This window comes from Excalfactoria chinensis, chromosome 19, assembly GCF_039878825.1.
Source record: "Excalfactoria chinensis isolate bCotChi1 chromosome 19, bCotChi1.hap2, whole genome shotgun sequence".
Lineage (NCBI taxonomy): Eukaryota > Metazoa > Chordata > Aves > Galliformes > Phasianidae > Excalfactoria > Excalfactoria chinensis.
The window spans coordinates 1,864,666-1,882,425 of NC_092843.1; the positions used below are offsets into that span (position 1 = coordinate 1,864,666).

At 46.4% G+C, this 17,760-nt stretch overlaps 1 protein-coding gene across 1 annotated transcript in view; it reads left to right on the forward strand.

Annotated features, from left to right (window-relative positions):
• The first annotated feature begins 643 nt into the window (after positions 1-643).
• Positions 644-17,760, forward strand: part of CASTOR2 (cytosolic arginine sensor for mTORC1 subunit 2) — a 67,615-nt gene continuing 50,498 nt past the window's right edge. Inside the window, exon 1 of the mRNA XM_072353331.1 lies at positions 644-1,089. Within this exon, the coding sequence (XP_072209432.1) occupies positions 977-1,089 (113 nt within the window). The 5' untranslated portion in view covers positions 644-976. The remainder of the gene's footprint in view (positions 1,090-17,760) is intronic.

The window sequence follows — 17,760 nt, forward strand, 5'->3', positions numbered from 1 at the left end:
GATCTCACTCCCAGCAATGCACAGGGGCACCCACAGCTCCATCAGATGCTCAGAGCCCCTCCAGCCTGATCTTGGGTGTCTCTAAGGATGGGGCATCCACTACACCATTGGGAAGCCCATGCCAATGCCTTACCATCCTTATTATAAAGAACTTTTTTCTTCTATCCAATCTAAATCTCCCCTCTTTTAGTTTGAAACCATTTCCCCTTGTCCTATTACAGCAGACCCTGCTAAGGAACCTGTCTTGTTCTTTGGAGAGAAACTGTGTATCAGAAGCACAGGAGAATGAACCGGATGAGAGGAGAATGTTTATTTGTTATGGGACTGTCTGAAGTTTTCCTTTCTGCTGGCTTTCGGGTGGAGAAGGAGCACCCTGCCCGCCACCCAGAGTCAAAGGGTAAGTGCAATGAAAATAGCAATCAAAGGAAAAGAAAAAGCAGCGAGGAAAAGGAAAGAAAGAGCGAAAGAAAAGAAAAGCAAAGAGTCAGCGTTAAAAGTAAAGACGGAAGATTAACAGTAAGAAGAAGAAGAAAAAGAAAGGTGAGGCTGGTTACAATAGGGCCGGCTGGTACGTTGAGTCCCGCCCGCTCCCGTCCCGCGGCGGCGCGGACTCCAAGGCCCGGCATGCGGCGGGGCGCTGCGCATGCGCTTTGCGGCGGGCTTGAGTGGCAAGTTGTTTGTTCAGCGAGCCCAGCTGCTCGCCCCGCGCCGCTGCTCTGCAACTTCGGCACCGCATCCCCACCCCAGGAACCGGGTAGGGGGGAGAAAGAGCCGGGGAGAGGGGAGGAAAAAAGGGGGGAAAAAAAGAAAGAGGGGAGGGGGAGAAAAAAACAACCCTACCAAAAACAACAACCAGCACCACCAACAAGGCAGCGACAATAACAGCCCCCCCCCCCCCCCCCTCCCCCTCCTCCCCATTCAAAAACACAACATAAACCCCGGGGATAGATGAACTACAAATGAGAAAGAGGAAAAGATGGAACTGCACATCTTAGAGCACAGGCTCAGAGTGGCCAGCATAGCCAAGGAGAGCATCCAGTTGTTTACCTATGGATTAATCAAACTTGCTTTCCTGTCCTCCAAGACGAGGTAGGTGCTGGGGATGGGGCACCGGGGGCTGCCTTGGTCGGGGGTCCTATTTGCTGTATGGGGCAGCGTGCTGGGCTGGGGGCAGCTCCGTCCTGCGGGGTGCGAGGGGGCAGGGGAGACCCTGCTGTATAAGGGTGGGGGGTGCTCGGCTTCCTGCAAGGGGTTGAGGGGTCACCCTCATTGAGATGGGGCGGGGGGCTGCGCTGGGGGTACCCCGCCTGTAAAAGGGGTGGGGGTGGGGAGTGAGGCAGCCGGCCGTGCGAGGAGGCAGGGGGGGCTTAAGGCAGGGGGCACCTTCTTTATACAGGGTCGGGTTTGGGGGGGGGGGGGGGGTGTCAGCAGCCCGCTGGGTGCTCCCCGCAGCGCTCCGTCCCCATCCCAACATCCCAACCCGGGGCTCAGAGCTGGAGTTGGGGTCCCGCAATCACGTCGGTTCGACTCCGCTGGGTCCCATTTGCTCGGCCCGGGCTGGGAACAGGTGGGGGCCGAACAACAAAGGACAACACGGCGGCAGCAGCGGGAGGAGCGGTGCTGCTTTTCTTTTTTTATCCCTTTTTTTTTTCCCTTTCCTTTCTCCCCCCCCCCCCCCCTCCCCTTTCGGGTTGTTGTTGCTTACAGCGCTTATTCCTAAAGCCTCGTTTGCCTTTACGAGGCGCTTCTTCGACGCTGCCAAATGGGTGGACGGGGGTGGTGGGATGGGAGGTGGGGGGTACGTGTGTGTGTATGTATGGGGGGGTTGGGAATGCCCACCTTGCACTTGGCCCTCTGTAAAAGCCGTGCTGTTGGGATAGCTTGCTGGAGAGAGGGAAGGGAAAGAAAAGCAAATGTAGTGGAAGGCACCGGGAGGAATTTTCCTTTCTTAGAGGGAAGGAAAAACCCATCGCTCTGCCCCTGTTCCTTGTGTGTATCTGAACGCCTGGGCCTTCCCCAGCAAAACAACTGGAATTGCAAACGCTTCTTCTCGTGGCTTCCCCTCGGCTGGTTGACTTTGTGGCTCTATTCAGTAAAGAGGAACGGCAATGTAAATAATACGGCCCGAACTCTTCTTGTTTTTCCTGCCTGGTAATTAGGATTTCAGCTTTCTCCTCAGATTGCATTCTTGTGACGAAGGTGGGAAATTTTCTTTGGCAGCGGGACAATAATAAATAGCTAATAAATTTCCTTTTTTATTCCTTGAAATTGTTTTATCCCGGGCTTGTAATTCAATCCTCTCCCTGCAATAAAGCTCACGGATGAATGGACCTATTTGTGGTGTAATTTGATTACGGTCCCTTATCTCCCAGCTAAACTTCATGCATTGAAATCTCACTCTGATTTGGGGCTCATCCCATTCGGGCTCGGTGCTGTGCAGTGTGTGCACATCAGCTCCTTGTTTACTGCCATCCCCGAGTGCTCCACGGGGTACCCAAGCCTCTTTCAGGCTGATATTGCTCTTTTTTCATGTGTTGTTTCATTACTAATTGAAAAGCAGTTGCTGACTGGGGTGTGTGTATGTGTGTGTGGGGGGGTGTGCTAATGCATAAAGTATCACTATTCAAGGAGACCTTTAAACCTGTCTCTATTGCACGGGCTGAGGCATCGGTGGGGTATTGACTTATTTGTGTATTTCGAGTTCCTGGCCATTCATCTTTTTTTGCTTGGTGTTAAATTCATCTCCGCTGTTGGGCAGGGCAGCAGGCAGTGTTGCTCCAGGTGTGCCAACCCCTCTTGCATGCAGCACTCAGATCAGAGCCGTGCCCGGCTGCTGCTCCTATGGGCTCTGACCCTTTCTGTGCATGCAGAGCACCACCAGCAAGCAGTTCCATGGGATCTGACTGGTCAAGAAAAGCAAACGGTCTGTGGAAAGGTTTTGCTTGGCTTGGGAAGCTTGTGTTTATTTTCCCTTCGGCTTGGTTGGTTATTTGGAGGTTTAGGAGAGAGGAAGGAAAGCTGGTGCTGCTGTTGGGACAGCGGGTTGTACCACAATGGCAGACAGGATGCCCACCCCATAGCCTGGTGGTGTGAGAAGGGTGCAGGTCTCCAGGAGGTGTATGTGCATCAGATCCCACTATTTCCCCCCACTGCTTTAAGAAGTACCCTGGGGATGGCGGCTTATTCATAGCAAGGCAAATATCCCCTCCTGAGCACCCTGCCTGAAAAGGGAGGGTGGGAAGGAAAAGAGGAGGATGCCCCATGTCCCTGCTGCTCTTTTCTGGTGAGCTTTCAAAGTTACCACCGATTCTTTTCCCGTTGAGACCTTAAACAGTGTTTTATCTGTGCTGCAAGGCTGCCCATAGGAAATAATGATCGGTGGGATGGATGCAGTCCAGAGAGGCGGCAATGACATCGCTGGTATCCTTGTGTTAGGAAACGCTTTGGTTTTACAGAGGCTCTTATCTGGGAGGAGTATTGGAATCTCTTTCACTTCCTTATACAAGAAGGAGAAGGGCTGGAAGAAATGGTGAAATCTTGAATGTTTTCCTTAATCCTCTCGGGAAGAAGCGGTAACAAATACCCCTCTCTTTAGTTGGCCTTTCACCACTTTGCCTGCCCCCGCTCATGTCACGAGCCTTTTAATTTAGCTTCTGTTACAACGGCGCTATTTTATTTTATTTTGGTGCGAAAAACAACCAATTTTGGAACAGTTCCGATGGCCAGAAGCAAGAAAGCAGTTAACGAGGTGAAGAGGTGAGAGCAGCAGTGAAAAAAGCAGCGGAGCTGCAGGAAAAACACATTGAATCATAACAACTTTGCATTTTATGCAAAGGTGCCTTAAGACAGATAGTCCAGTGGTAACCGATGGTGAAACTCCAGCTTAGTTGTGCTGCTAGTGCTCTGCTTGTGCAAATGAACACAGACCTATTGATTGTAGCTCTGCCGGGCACCCTAGTGGAGGATCAGCTCCATGTCGTTCGTTGTTGCATGCTGAAATTTGCATCTATCTCATCTTCTTTGCTCTTCCTTCTCTTTTGGGTTCATAAAAATATACATGGAGAGAGTCCTGGAGAATAAAGTGGGGTCGGGGTTCTTCCAGGCACTGTGTCTATATAATATAATTAGCCTTAGTAGGTAACACTGTGATGGACTGTTGAACATCAGGGGTCAATGAGTTACCAAACAGCCTGCCCTCTCTTGGTTCCAGTAACATAATGCTTCAGTGGTAACCAAGGAATTACAGTACCTGAGAGAGAAAGGTGTTACTTAAGTTCTAACAGTGATAAGTTACAGTTAGGATGAAGTTGAGTGCAGTGAGAAGTAAAGAGTGATAAATGTGCAGAGCAAACTGGATTTTCTTCTGTCTTTGAACAAGCAGTGGAGCCAGGTTTGTTATTCTTGCTGAGTTTGTGATAGTATTTTTTGGTGATCTGTCCCTTTTGCTTGGTAGTGTGTAAGAAACTGACACTGCTATTGAGAAACAACGTGGTGTTGCTGTTAATATGAGTGTTTGTCATTCCCTGATCGCTTTCTTGCTGCCCAGGTGCTTTGAAATCAGAAGTGCTGTAATAAAGGTCCACTTAGGGTTTCACTTTGGGGTGCAGAGCTTGCTGGTGGGCAGTCAGTGCTGTAAGAATCCAATGGATGAGAAGGACAGAATAGATGGTTTGTGTTGGAGCCTCACGAAGGGCATAAGATCTTGAATTTTATCTTTAGTTTGTGTTCTGGGCTGCTGGGTGTCCTCGCTGGGCTGTGAGGACATTCTGCACTATTTTAATACACGGAGCCTTGTAAAGAACAGGTTTCCTTCCTGGTGGTCTCTTATTGTTCGTCTTCAAATGCTGTTATTATTTCCCTTTCTTTCCCTCCCCTGGTGGTCAGGCTACCTGGTGGGGCCCTGCTTTGTTTTCCTCCTGCCCTGCCATCCATCCCAGGGAACCAGATGGGATTCCAAAGGCAGAACAGCAACTCTGGATCCAGCCACACTTGGCTGCTGTTGTAGTGGGGTGGTGGTTGTTCCTCATTTCCAATGCTAAGCTGTTTCCATCTTTTGCTAGAGATACTGCACAGACACAATGCATCATCTGAGGGTACAACTCATTAAAACCCCCTTCAGCTTTAGGATGGAAGTCGGTATTTAAATGCAAGATGTGGCTTTCCTGCATGGCTCCCTATGCCATCTTAGTGCTTCAGGTCTGTTAGGGCAAGTGTGACAGCTGGGCATTTGTCATCAGGAAGGAGCAGTCGAGTTGTTCATTAACACAATAGTTTGAATCCACAGGCAGTTCCTACCACTGAGTTCTAAGTTAAATTAGGCCCCGTTTGATGGCTGAATCTATTTGACAATGCCTTGCTTGTGCTCTATAAATATGTAAATCTTTCCACTTAATTCGACTTTTTGTTTTTAATCTGTTGAGCACACTACCTCATTTATCTAATACACAGCTCCTTAATCGTCCTGCGTGTTCTAATGCGTGTGGGCAAGGGCTACAATCCCTTTTTTCAGGGGGGAAAACAGTGCAGATTTGTTCTTTTGTTTACTGCCAACTCCAGAGTAAACTCCAGCTCTGATCTGCTGATAGCTGAGGACTGGTGAAGGAAGGATTATACAACAGGAATCTGAGGAAATAACTCCATTCATTGCAGCATCAACAGAGCAAAGCCTGTAAGTTGCAGTTACCGTCAGTGCTTGGACTGGATGGTCTCAGCCATCTTTCCAACCTCAATGATTCCATTAATGATACGTATAATGGTACATCAATGATACATCTCAATGATGTATAATAAACTTTTCGTATGGGTTGATAAGTTCTTGGGGGGGGGGGGGGGTTTATTTCACATCCAAAACAAGCAGTGAACACCTAAACTTCCTCACCAACCAACTCCTTGTGCTCTGGTTGGAGATTAAAATGGAGTATTTCTGCTTTGGAGGCCTCGCTGCAGTAGTGCTACTGAGTGCAAGGTTGGTGCAAGGAAAAGATGAGTGGTGAGGCTGTTTGGTGACAGCAAACCATTTGTTAAGGGGCTTCTGAGATACGCTTGCATGGGCATGGCTGCATGGCTTGGAGGCCAAGTGCTTGTTCTTCAGACCTTTCTGTTCCGGTTTAGTTTCATTAATGAGAAGGAACTGATGTTTTTAAGATGCACGTGCCATTCTTGTCTGGTTCTTGTGGGGAGGTGTGTGCTGTAGGAAAGTCCTCGACCCAAATACTTCCAGTACAAACAGTTGATTAAGTGGGAACCCAACCCTTTAAGAAGGGTGGATGCGTGGTTGATTGAGATATATCTATGAAAGTTCTCTTTCTTCATTGACATGTTAGCATCTCGGTCAGAGAGGATGCTGGAGATGTTGTAAGGAGTTGCAGGCTGCACAACATAAGGATAGAGCAAAATGCAACCTTAAGATGTTATATGAAGTATTAAAATATGTGAATTTAAAAAGGAAAGATGTTGGGGGCGTGGGGTTCTAAAGCTTAGAGGGGGAGATTTACAGGTTTTGGTATGGATTGAACAGTTAAAGTGAAGGTGTGACTTTCTTCCCATCCTTTTCTGTTTGGGCTTTATAGAAGCACTGTGTCAGAGAATCTGGGTAATGATACGCTTTGGTTTCGGTGATGCCTGAATACTTACCCTACTTCTGTGCTTAGCAGTTGTGCATTCAATGCTGTATTATGTCACAGAACGTATCCTGTCGTACAGAGGGACTTGGTTGCAGTTGGCTTAGAGACCTTGATGGCGATGGCTCATGTTAATCATCCTTAACACAAGTAGTTTCTATCCCTTCTCCTAAACAGAGATCGACTCTCCTGATAACCTCTGTGGCACTCCATTGCAAACAAATATAGTCTCAGCAAAAAGGAAATAGATTGTTCTTAACGATGAGAGATACTGCGTGCACCTAAGCAGCTGTATGCATTTACATAGACTTACTCAGTCTTTATGTTTTGAAAATGATGGATGACTTATTTATTACCTGATTAATCTTTCAGTTGTGATCTTTTCCGAGCAGCTTTTGGGTGGAAATTGAAACTCGAGTTTAATGGGGTAACAAACAAGCTTTTTCATTTGCTGTTTTAAGTAATAAACAAAGGCAAATGTGCTGAGCGCTTAGAAGACCTATTTAGTGTTTATGGCTAAGCAACTTAGTGTGATCTGGACTGAACAAACTGAACTGACAGTGACTTGAGACCACCTGTGTCAAGACGTGGGGCAGTTGGGTCTGCAGAGTGGGAGAGGGGGAGAAGCAAACAAACAAACACCGACCTGCATGCATTTTCAGTTCCTAATTTGTTTCTCAACCCGGAATGAACCTGTGATCGTTCTGAGCTAAACGGAGTAATTAAGCAATGAGAAAACATTCCCTTTGCAGAAGATGCTCTTGCTGTCAAAATCTGGCTTATTGCGTAAATGGACCGGTTCCAGTTGCCATGTCACCCATTCCTCCTCAATTGCCTTGTTTCGTGTGCTGTGTGGTTTAGGCAATGAATACACTTCCTTTGATAATTCTTAGTCTTACCCCTCAGAGTTTTCTGCACCTCTGTAGAGTTTTCTCTACGGTCTTTGTGCTCCTATTGGGTTTCTCTGTGTGTTTCTGCATGGCTCTCATCATTCCTGTTCTGCAGTCACTTGCCTAGCGTTGTGCCTCATCCCATTGCCCATCACCGAGCTGCAGCTCTGTGCATGATCCAAAGGGAGAGGCTTGTGCTGGGTTGCTGAGCTGTCCCGTGATAACTCTTGTGCTGTCATAGGCCAGAAATCCTTCCCTTTTGCACAGGAGTGTGAAATCAGCCTGGAATGATTAATATAAAAAGACTTTGTGCATCCTGGACCCATCTGAATGGCTTTGTTCGTTCAGATGGTGGCTGAATTGTAATCTCCGGCAATGATTTAAATATGAAATAGTCTCAGAACAATATGGTTATCTATTAGCTTCTGATGGGCTTGCAAAGCAGTGTATTTTCAGTGGGTGTCTCGTTGTAGAAGTGATAATGACCTACTTACTGAGGGAGGGGGAAAAAGTCAGCAGATAGCATGTATGTGTGAAATGTTTCGTGTCAGGTTGGTGTCCTTCTGCGATATACAAAGTGCAAGCTTTGTGTTCGTTTTCTTCTGTGTTCATAGTGTATCACGTTACGCACATCTGTGGCTGTTAATCCATGTCTGAGAGGCTTCCATGGCATGTTATTGCTGCTTGTCTCCTTTGGGGCTCTCACAGGCTACAGCAATCACTGTTGGACTTTTTAACCTTTATTACCTTTCTGATGGTTGGGTCGTCTTGTAGGGATTAAAATGAATACGTAAAGGTGTGAGTAATGTATTAATGGCTTTTCCAAACTCATAGGATATCCAGGCACAGCTTACACGTATTACTGGTATGCTTTGAATATTACATTTGCTCCTTTTGTGTTCTTAATTCCAACAGTAATGCTTTTTTTTTCCCCCTTTCACTTGTGTTTGAAAGAGCTCAGTGACAGGAATAGAACAGCTCCTGGTTTCAGAATAGAGCGGTGCTTTTCCCTTGGCTTGTTTAAACATACGACAGATGATGTATTCCTTCCAGGATCAGCACAGAGAAAAAGGATGAGCCTTCCATAAAGCAGTGTTTAAAACAGGTTGGAATCTTTTAAGCACTTGTGGGATGTACCCGGTGTCAAGTTTGCTTCCCTCTTAATGCTCACTTGATATCAAATCTAATGTGAGTGTTGCTGAGAGTTGGTTGGGGTAATCAGAATGGGAGTCCTTGCTTTTTGGTGGGAGAGGGGAAAGCTGTGCTTCCTCGTCTTGCTGCTCCTGCCTTCGTTTTTGCTTGCCTTTTCAAGCCCTGGTTTGTACAGGTCCATTAGTGAAAGCATGCGCTGTTGTCTTCACCTATATGTTGAGTTGAAAGGTGTCCATCTGAGCTGTTAATAACAGCGGGCTTCCTGAACGTCATAAAGGAAACAGGAATGTACTTGTATGCTTGTGTATGTGTGTGTTAAAGAAATGCACGTATACAAGTGTACATACATGATACATATGTACATATGTTATTCCAGAGGCAGAGCACCCTTTAAATGGGAATAGCCTCAACTAGAAATGAGAGGTTGCCTGTGCTGCCAAACAAAACCTCATGCTTTAGGGGGCTCTAATAGCTGTGCTTCGGGATGGAGGACGTCTCTCTTCCCGATCCCCTTCAGATGACAGCTGCCACCGTGGAGGCTGAATGTGAAGAATCCATTTTCAGGCGCTGGGCAGGCTGCAGAGCTCAGAACAATGGCAGAACGCGGAGCTGCCAGCAGGGAGTCTGAGTGGACAAGTATAATCATGCACCGCTCAGCTTTCAAGGAAATTACAGTTAGTGCACTGACTTGCTCATAATAGCGACGCATTGTTTAGCTTAATAACTTATCAGCTCTCCAGGAACCAGCCAGCCATCACTGTCATCACACCCTGCTAATCATTCTGTTCTCCGTCTGCCCCGCCGTGAACTGAGGACCTGTCACATCACCTATAAAACTGGCACATGGAGCACGCTGCAATTTTGTTTTCCCTTTGCTCAGGAGGAACGACGTCGCCCACCTTTTTTTGTTCTTCTTTTCTGTCTTGGGTGTGATCTCACGTTTAGGAGGAGGGGGGGGTTGTTTTAAGTGTGGGGTTAAAAGCCTGAGCTTGAAAGGACGTCGTCAGATCTTGTTGTGGATTCTTTGTTAAATTGCTCTTCTTTGTAGTAACTACTGGAGGAACCGAATCTGAAATCTGCTTTTCTTGATGAACATTGCTTTTCTGTAAAGCATTTGGGGGTGGAGGGGCAGTTTTCTGTCTGCAGTGCCTGGACCTCCTGTAATAGCAAAGAGTGATCATCCCTGCTACAAAAACACGGAGTTTAGGCACAGGAAGGTGAAGTGATTTACCCCCAGGCAGGCAGGGAGCTGTGGGAGAAGCAGGCTGGTGTGAGTCCTGCTCCCAGTAGGCTGTATATCCTCCCTGAGTGCATTGGCTCCTTGGCAGGGGGCTGTTTGTCAGCAGCCAGCACGGAAGGAGCTATTTCTGAGCATTTGTTCTAAAGGAACAGTGGCCACTGATACTCAAATACACTGGATAATACATCCACGTCTTTTCTTGAAGAGGTAATGCTTTAAATTCTTCTGGCTCTGCCTTTTATTGCTGCCACCGCTTGTTTTCTTACAGCCTGGCTGTGCTGTGCAGCTGAAGGACAGGGAAGGGGGGTCAGGGCAATGGAGTTTGGGGTTGTGCTTTGGTGTTGCCTGGATATGTGGCTGGGGATGGAAAGCAAAACTTCCTATCTGAAGATGTATCCACCCAGCAGTAACGTATCTATAGCTTTAGACTGCAGCTTGGGTAAATCTGGTGCTGTAACCAGCTCAGCACAGCCTGGGATGGGCTGGATGGCCAAATGTCAGCCCTGCTTTTAGGTTGGTTTTTGTAGTCCATGCAAACCTGTGCTGCTGTGGACACGAGAGCCTTTTGACAGCTGCAATGGCCAGAGACCAAATGAAAACCACTCTCGTGGAGCGCTGCAGAAGAGGCTCTATTTGCTCACCTTTAGGTGAACAGAACTTCCCATGTCAGAGCTATGGGGACCCCCACCCTCAGTCAGCAGTGTCACAGTGGGGGGTGGTCTCAATCCGGGTCCATCCTTGGGGCTGAAATGATGCATCTGAGAAAAGGGAAGGGGAAAACAGATGGATGTGCCCGAATGAAACAAGCCTCCTTGCTGCTCTGAGTAGCGCAGGCAGCTGTAGGGATAATATCCACTGAGCTCAGGGATTGTGCAAACAGTGGGGTGGGCTATTTTTATTAGGCCTAAATGAGTACGCTGGGATTTACATGAAATCCCGAGTATTTCAGTGCGTTGGGTTGTTTGGGCTGTTTGCTTTGGCTTCCCTTCTCTTCTGTCTGTTGTAGCTTGAGAAAGACAATTGTATCTCTCCGCTGGTGACGACCAGAATTAAAATAGGAAGGAGCCTTCTGCTGCAAGATTTATTGCCTGGCACATCTCCGTTGTCTGATGAAGTGTCATCTCTCGTTGTGTTTGGAGAAGATGCTGCCTGACTGCAATATCTCCGAACCATATGAGAAAGCAGTTGGCCGCATCTATTCTTGTCAATTATTGGAGATTTAGTTGGTGTGATAGAGGTCTTTGGGTGTAGTATTGAGGGATTGAAATCCAGCCTCTGCTAGTAGAAAAGATCAGGTTGTTGTGAAATGATGGTCCCTTTAGAGGCTTAGTTTTCTGCATGCTTCAAATGAATTCATGATTTCTGGCATCAAGAGGTGGGAAAAGTGCTGAGTAAATCTCTCTCATACCCAAGATCTGGTTTCATAGTAAGGAAATACCTGAACCTTACAGGTGTGTCTGTCTCTCCTATATGAAAGTTTCCCACTCAACCAGCAGTTTGCTGTCATCATCTGAAAACAAATGGCAGTTGTTCAGGTCGTTCCTACTGCAAACATGTCCTGTTTTGTTGCCTTTGGTTGCTGTAGGGCTAACAAATGGCACTTACCTCGCTACTTGCACTGAAAAACAGCTGTTTTTCAGGTTATGCTTGACCAGAGTTTTCTCACGCAGAAGCTGTTCTTTATTCCCTTCCTCATGCCTACAGGTACAAGAGTATAAATGTCAATATCCGAGCCAATTACTTTGTTATGGATCTGCCCTGTTAACCTAATTCTGCACCTGGCAAAGACAGCCAGTTTCTTTGCATTGATTGCAGCGAGCTGGAGCCCAGGCTGAAAAGCTGGTGTAAGAGGCTCCGTTCCTGTAGAACTTCTGTTGTCACAAATTGAACATCATCAGAATGGTTGAGGTTTCTGGGAAAACAAACCATTTTGCTCGATTAAGCATGCATTTATGGCTCTTGGATTAATTCATGCTATGTTAAAGCCAGCTCTTTGATGATCTCTGGGTGAATTATGTAAATGGAGAAGTTCCCATACCAGGATGGCAGAAACGCATCCAGGTTGGATCTGGGTGGGCAGGCTGAAAGCTGTGTGCTGTCTTCCTGGCATGGCATGGTCCGTTTCCCAGCTCAGGAAGCTTTGCATGCTGCAGGGTTGGTGACAGTTCTTCCCCACCAGCCCATTCCAGGCTCATTTGTATCATTTCTGCTGCTTAGTTTTATCTTGCCAAGGCTTTCCCAACCTGTTGTTCTGCACAACTGATGCTTACAGTGCTCCCATCCTATTGCTTAGCAGCTCTGCTGCAGTTTGAAGCCATTGCACCCTGTGCTGGGCTTGAAGATGCTGATAGAAACGCCTGCAACTTCAGTATCTTTCCCATAGATGTTTTCTTTCCAGCTCTCATCGCTGCTCAGGAGCAGTCTTGCACTGAGAATGGTCCACAATACTTCAGAGCATCTCAGACTGCTCAGCAGTGGCTGGATGCCACGCTGGGAGAAGTGAAATGAGTGAATTGTGGTTCAGTTCTTAGGATTGCCAGGATCCTTCGTCTCAGCCTGCCTTCATGGCATGCAAACAAAGTCAACGTCAGTACAGGTTGGAAGGAACAGCCTCTGTTAAGTACTATATTTTATTACCCATGGACCTGTTTAGCTAAGTGGCATCTCTTCCTGAAAGGTTTGTGTGTATGTATATGTACACAAATGTATATATGGTCTGGATTGCTGACACTTGAATAATGCCATCCTTTGCACCTTTCCTAAGCAGAGCGCTGCTCTTTGTGGGCACTTATCAGGGTTAGTTCTTTTTGGAGCCCGCTTTTGGCTTATAATAATAAACAAAAAGAAGGATTTTGGTCCCTCTGCTGACAGTTTGTCTTCAGCTTTGCTGCCTTTTGAATTCGTCTGCAAATCCTGCACTGGCAATCCGTCAATCTGTCGTCTGAGGCAAGGGATGAGTGACACTGCTTGTTTCAACATATCATAACTGTTGTGCTTGCTCCCGCTAGCCCTGTAAAGTCTTGTTATGTCAAGGCGTGTGGGAGGGGTTGTATTTATTTTCGTAGTTGGAGGGATCTCCTTTTGAATCCTTCATGTTAATACATCTCAGGCCTCAGAGGGGTTTGGTTCTGCCCAAACTGTGTTGTTATGAACAAGTGCCACTTGTGCTCGGCTGGCTGAAGCCTTTATTCTTTAGTTTCTAGCATGGGCCCATTGCACTGTAGCTGCTGGAAGACCGCTGAGCAAAGTGTCCTCGTGTTCCATGAGGGCCCAGTTCAGTGCCCCAGTGCTCAGTGCAGGTGGAGGCAGTGTTCTCAAACTGAGCATGGCAGAACAGAGCCCCACGGTCCTGTTTGTGTCACAGGTACAGAATTGCAATCTAGGATCCCAATGTTTATTCTTAGCTCGGTCACCAATTCATTGCAAAGCTTCTTGCACATCATTCAGATCTAATCCTGACTACACAGCAGCCCCTAACAAAGCCCTTTTGGTTATTCACTGGGGATATGAGACCAGCTTCTTACCTGCTGCTTTCCTCTCGTTTAGTAGGACCGGAGGAATGAAAATCATCCTCGTGCAGAAAGTGTGATAATCTGTTAATGTTTGTGGAGTGATAATGTGGGCATCACCGTGTGAGGCCTGGCATCCACGAACGGGACTGATTGATGGCAGTTATCAGCCGGGCCTTTGGAGCATGGGATTTTTGGCCTCTTTCATCAGAATACAGTTTTACATGATTATAGAGGATAATGCTGGAAATGCCTCTGCTCTGGGCTTGCCACATGTCCAGATGGCAAGGTCAGCACAGCGTGGACCTGGCTCGGTTGCTTTGTGTGCTGGGATAAGTGCTGCTGCTTTCCCTCTGTGAGCTTCTGGCTCAGCTAGAAAGCAGGCAGTTCTATGGCTATCAATACATCCAGAGAGCTGGAAATCATTATCTGCAGTGAACTCTGCTTTTATTGGCCTCCAATTAATTTCCCACCCCTTCTTCTAAATGTAGTTCTGAGCCCCCAGAGCTCGGCAGTGGATTTTTTCCTCTGCTGTTTAGGAAGCATTTGACAGTCTAGCAATGCTTCATGCTCTCGCCTGTGATGGGTCTGTTCTGTCTCTGTAAGCACCATCCCATTGCTTACACATATTTGGTTCACAGGGCCTTAACGTGGGCAGGTTATGTGGGTAACGTCAGGGGCAGAACTTTTTCATTTCACATTCATTTCCTTTTGCTGACATTGGAGTATCATATGATTTAGGGCTTTGTTTTCCAGCTTGATACGAGGGCTAATTACTTCCTTCTTGCATCCTCTCAGTATGAAAACACGGGACTTAATCTTTTACAAAAGAGAATGAGGAAGGGTGTTGGGTTTTTCTTTATTGAGGTCCGTGGAATTCTTTGGTAGACTTCAATTCATTTGTCATAGCACACACGACAACAAAACATCAGGAGCTGAGCTCCCGATGCAGAGCTCTGCATGGACGCAGATTTCTGTTCATTTTTGTATTCACTGGAGCTAATTATGCAGTTAAATCCAGCCTGCAATGAGTACTTTTAGTAATTAGGGCTAAACTGTGGATATTTGATGTTTATATAGAAGTCAGATTGTATTTGTCTTGTTTTCAACCCTGACTTGCTTTGATTACCCATCGCCTTGTAGGTAATTAAGCTGTACGCTTACTCCATGTCCTATTTTCTCATGCTTTCTCTTATTTGAGAAGAGAGGGGGGAAAAACTACAGCAGGAAACTTGGGAGTGTTAGGAAATAGTTTCAATGGGGATGTGTGGCAGTGTTGTACAGAGATGCAGATGTAAGGGAGGGCAGCCTGCTGGCTGGGCAGTTAGGCAAGAAAGAGGTCATTGCTTTAATGGTCCTCATCAGCTGTTACCTTAATAGAGCCATGGGAGCATCAGCTCTTGGGATCGCTTGTGTAGTGCAAGACTGGCAGGAATCGTTTCACCTCTGATCAAAGTAGCTGTTGTTCAGCTTTTATCTAAGACTTCTGCTAACAGTCCAGCCAGTTATCTGCATGGGCTGACTGAAGGCACGGCTTAGAAAATAGCTTTTTGGTAGGTGAGTTTCTTTTAGGGAATGATGGGATTCCACGATATGACAATAAATATCAGATATTTGGGTCGATACTTCTGTGAAAGCAACAGCATCAACAGCAGGGTGTGCTTGTTTTTTAACAGTAGCAATTAAAAGAAAGAAAGAAAGAAAGAAACGAGGCTGCCTTGCTTTGTATAAGGTGGGTTGTTTTTCTGCAAGGTCAATGTGCATAGCTCCCAGTATCCCGGGTTCATCAGGAGGCCTGCAGGCATGCCTCACTTCAAGCACATGAGTCACTCTGTTAAAATTTATTGCCTAGGTATGTGATTAAGTAACTTGATAAATGGGGAATGCAAGTTGGGAGCGGGGAGCTGTTCCCCAGTTCACTCTTCTGGGCCGGCCATAACCCTGTGTGTGGTGGTGTAATTGCAAGCTTCGTTTGCTTCCAAGCTTTACTCATTAACTTTTTCTTTTTCAAAGCTCGTAGCCTCCTTTTGGCAGGAGAAAAAGCTGGGTGGTACTTCTGGAGACAGTCCTGTGGGATTCCAAAGTGATAAAAGCAGAGGGCTGCTTTTGAAAGCAGCCGAGTTCTGTGGAGTGTCATTGAGGATAATGTTTTGTCCATGGCGGTCTGAGCCATCTAAAGCCATTGGTACAGAGGGATTGCAGTTCCTTGAATGCCTGTCAGAAATAGAAGCTTCCTGTAAGTGTTTGATATTCCTCAAGACTTCTTCAGCAAGATGCATGAAAGGTGTGTTAGGAAATTAAGGGATTCAGTGCACGAGCTTTGTAGCAAAGGGAGTTTGCACAACCTGCTCGTGCCTGTGGCCATTTTCATTGGAATCTGGAGTAAAAATGCAGGGTAGATGGCTTCAAATGTTCTCACACAGATCTGCTATACGTACACAGTCAAAACAATGACATTCATTTTAACATCATGATTTATTTTTAATAGGAATTGCATTATTCTTACTGATGTGCCAGTCTGAGCCTCTTTAGTTACACATGTATCAGGTTTACCTTTTTTTTTCCCCTCTTGTTCAGATGCCTAAAATACATAACTATGAGCTTCATGACATCTATTTTTATAATCTGGAGTTAAAAACAACCCAAACAACTCACATGATGGGGTCAATGACAGCAGAACAAGAAGACCGGCAACAGTGGATTTCTTTCTGAGTCAAATCCCAAACCTTTTGAGAATTAAAAGATAAGGTTGTGGTTGCACTTGATGATCTTCAAGGTCCCATCCCTGGAGGTGTTCAAGGCCAGGTTGGATGGGACCCTGGGCAACCCAGTGTAGTAAATGGGGAGGTTGGTGGCCCTGACTGGCAGGGGTTTGGACATTCATGATCCTTGAGGTCCATTCCAACCCGGGCCATTCTGTGATTAAGGTCCCTTCCAACCTGAGCTATTCTATGATTCTATAAGGAAATTGGAGTGGGTTTTTGTAGTTGTTACTGTTGTTTATTTTTCTGCTTTTTGTTTTTTAAACATAAGTGTGTAACAGTATCATCAGCTAAAGATAGGCACAGATCTTACCCAAATGAACGGACTCTGTTGTGAGCCTGTGTAGTGCTTCTCATATGACTCTCAGCCAAAGTTTGGGGGTTGAGGTTGTGCTTCTGAAGGAGAAGTCTGTACACTCCTCCCCAGTGAAGGGCCTCTTTGTCCAGCATTGCCTCTCATCACTACCAACTACATGGACTTCACAAATGTATTTGTAGCGTCTCAATTGTTGGAGGAGGCATTTAAATGTAGACTTGTACGTGGCGATCTGGTTGGTAAATGGTTTAATGTTTGGCCACCTCTTGCCATGAAGTGAACGTGCAGGCTGTAAAAGCGGGTTCATTCTTTTAAGCAGAAGAAGGGTAGAATGAGTAGGAAAAAAAACAAACCCAGCACAGCACGACGTGGACAAGTCCTGATGGCATCTGTTCAAACAGGCAGAGACTTGCCAGAGGCCAAATGGAAAGAATGCGATGCATTGGGCTTGTTGGAGTGGCTTCTCCAGGTTGCTACGGGAAATGATCCTTTTTTTTTGATTATTGCTGTATGGAATTTGAGCACTGAAGATGTGCAGACTGCGTGCTGGGCTCTGCTGCCTTCTGCTCAGTCGCTTCCAGCCTGGGTGTGCAAGGAGATGCTGTGCAGTGGCCATGTAGGTTCAAAGAAGGTGCTGCTTGGAGAGCTCTCATAGCTAGCAGATATTTTAGGAGCAGCATTACCACCAACCCTGAGTAGGAATAGCTGTCAGAGGACCAGCAGCATGTCATTAAGAGTGGTTAAGCCACAGAACACCTGTGTGAGGTAGGTGTGGGTTGGGCATGCCTTTCTCAGAAACAACATCCCCACGTATCCCAGAAGGTTGGGCCCCAGCAAATAGGAAGACTGCTTGAAAAGTTGAGATCTATTTAAATATATTCAGTATGTGTATATATATGTATTTTCTCTGATTAGTAGCCAGACTTTCAGTTTAGATTTATCTGCAAACAAGCCTGAAACTATTTATTTCTTCTGTTTGGTCTTGCACCATCATGTTATTCTGGGTAAAGATTTGAGGGGATGATGCTTGCTTTCTTAACCACTTAGCAATGAATGATGGCCCGGTGTTGTGCAGGAGGTAGGAGAGGTGAGTGGTGTGTTCCACAGCTGCAGTACCCCAGCAGTTCACTCTCTAGATTTGTGGAGATCATTCACTTGAATGTGATCCACTGCTTTTGCAGATGGTAATTCTCTCTCATCTCCAGCTGTGTCCTCTTCCCTGCTACCCAAAAGAACTTGGAATAAGCTCTGGGTGTGAATATATAAAGAGA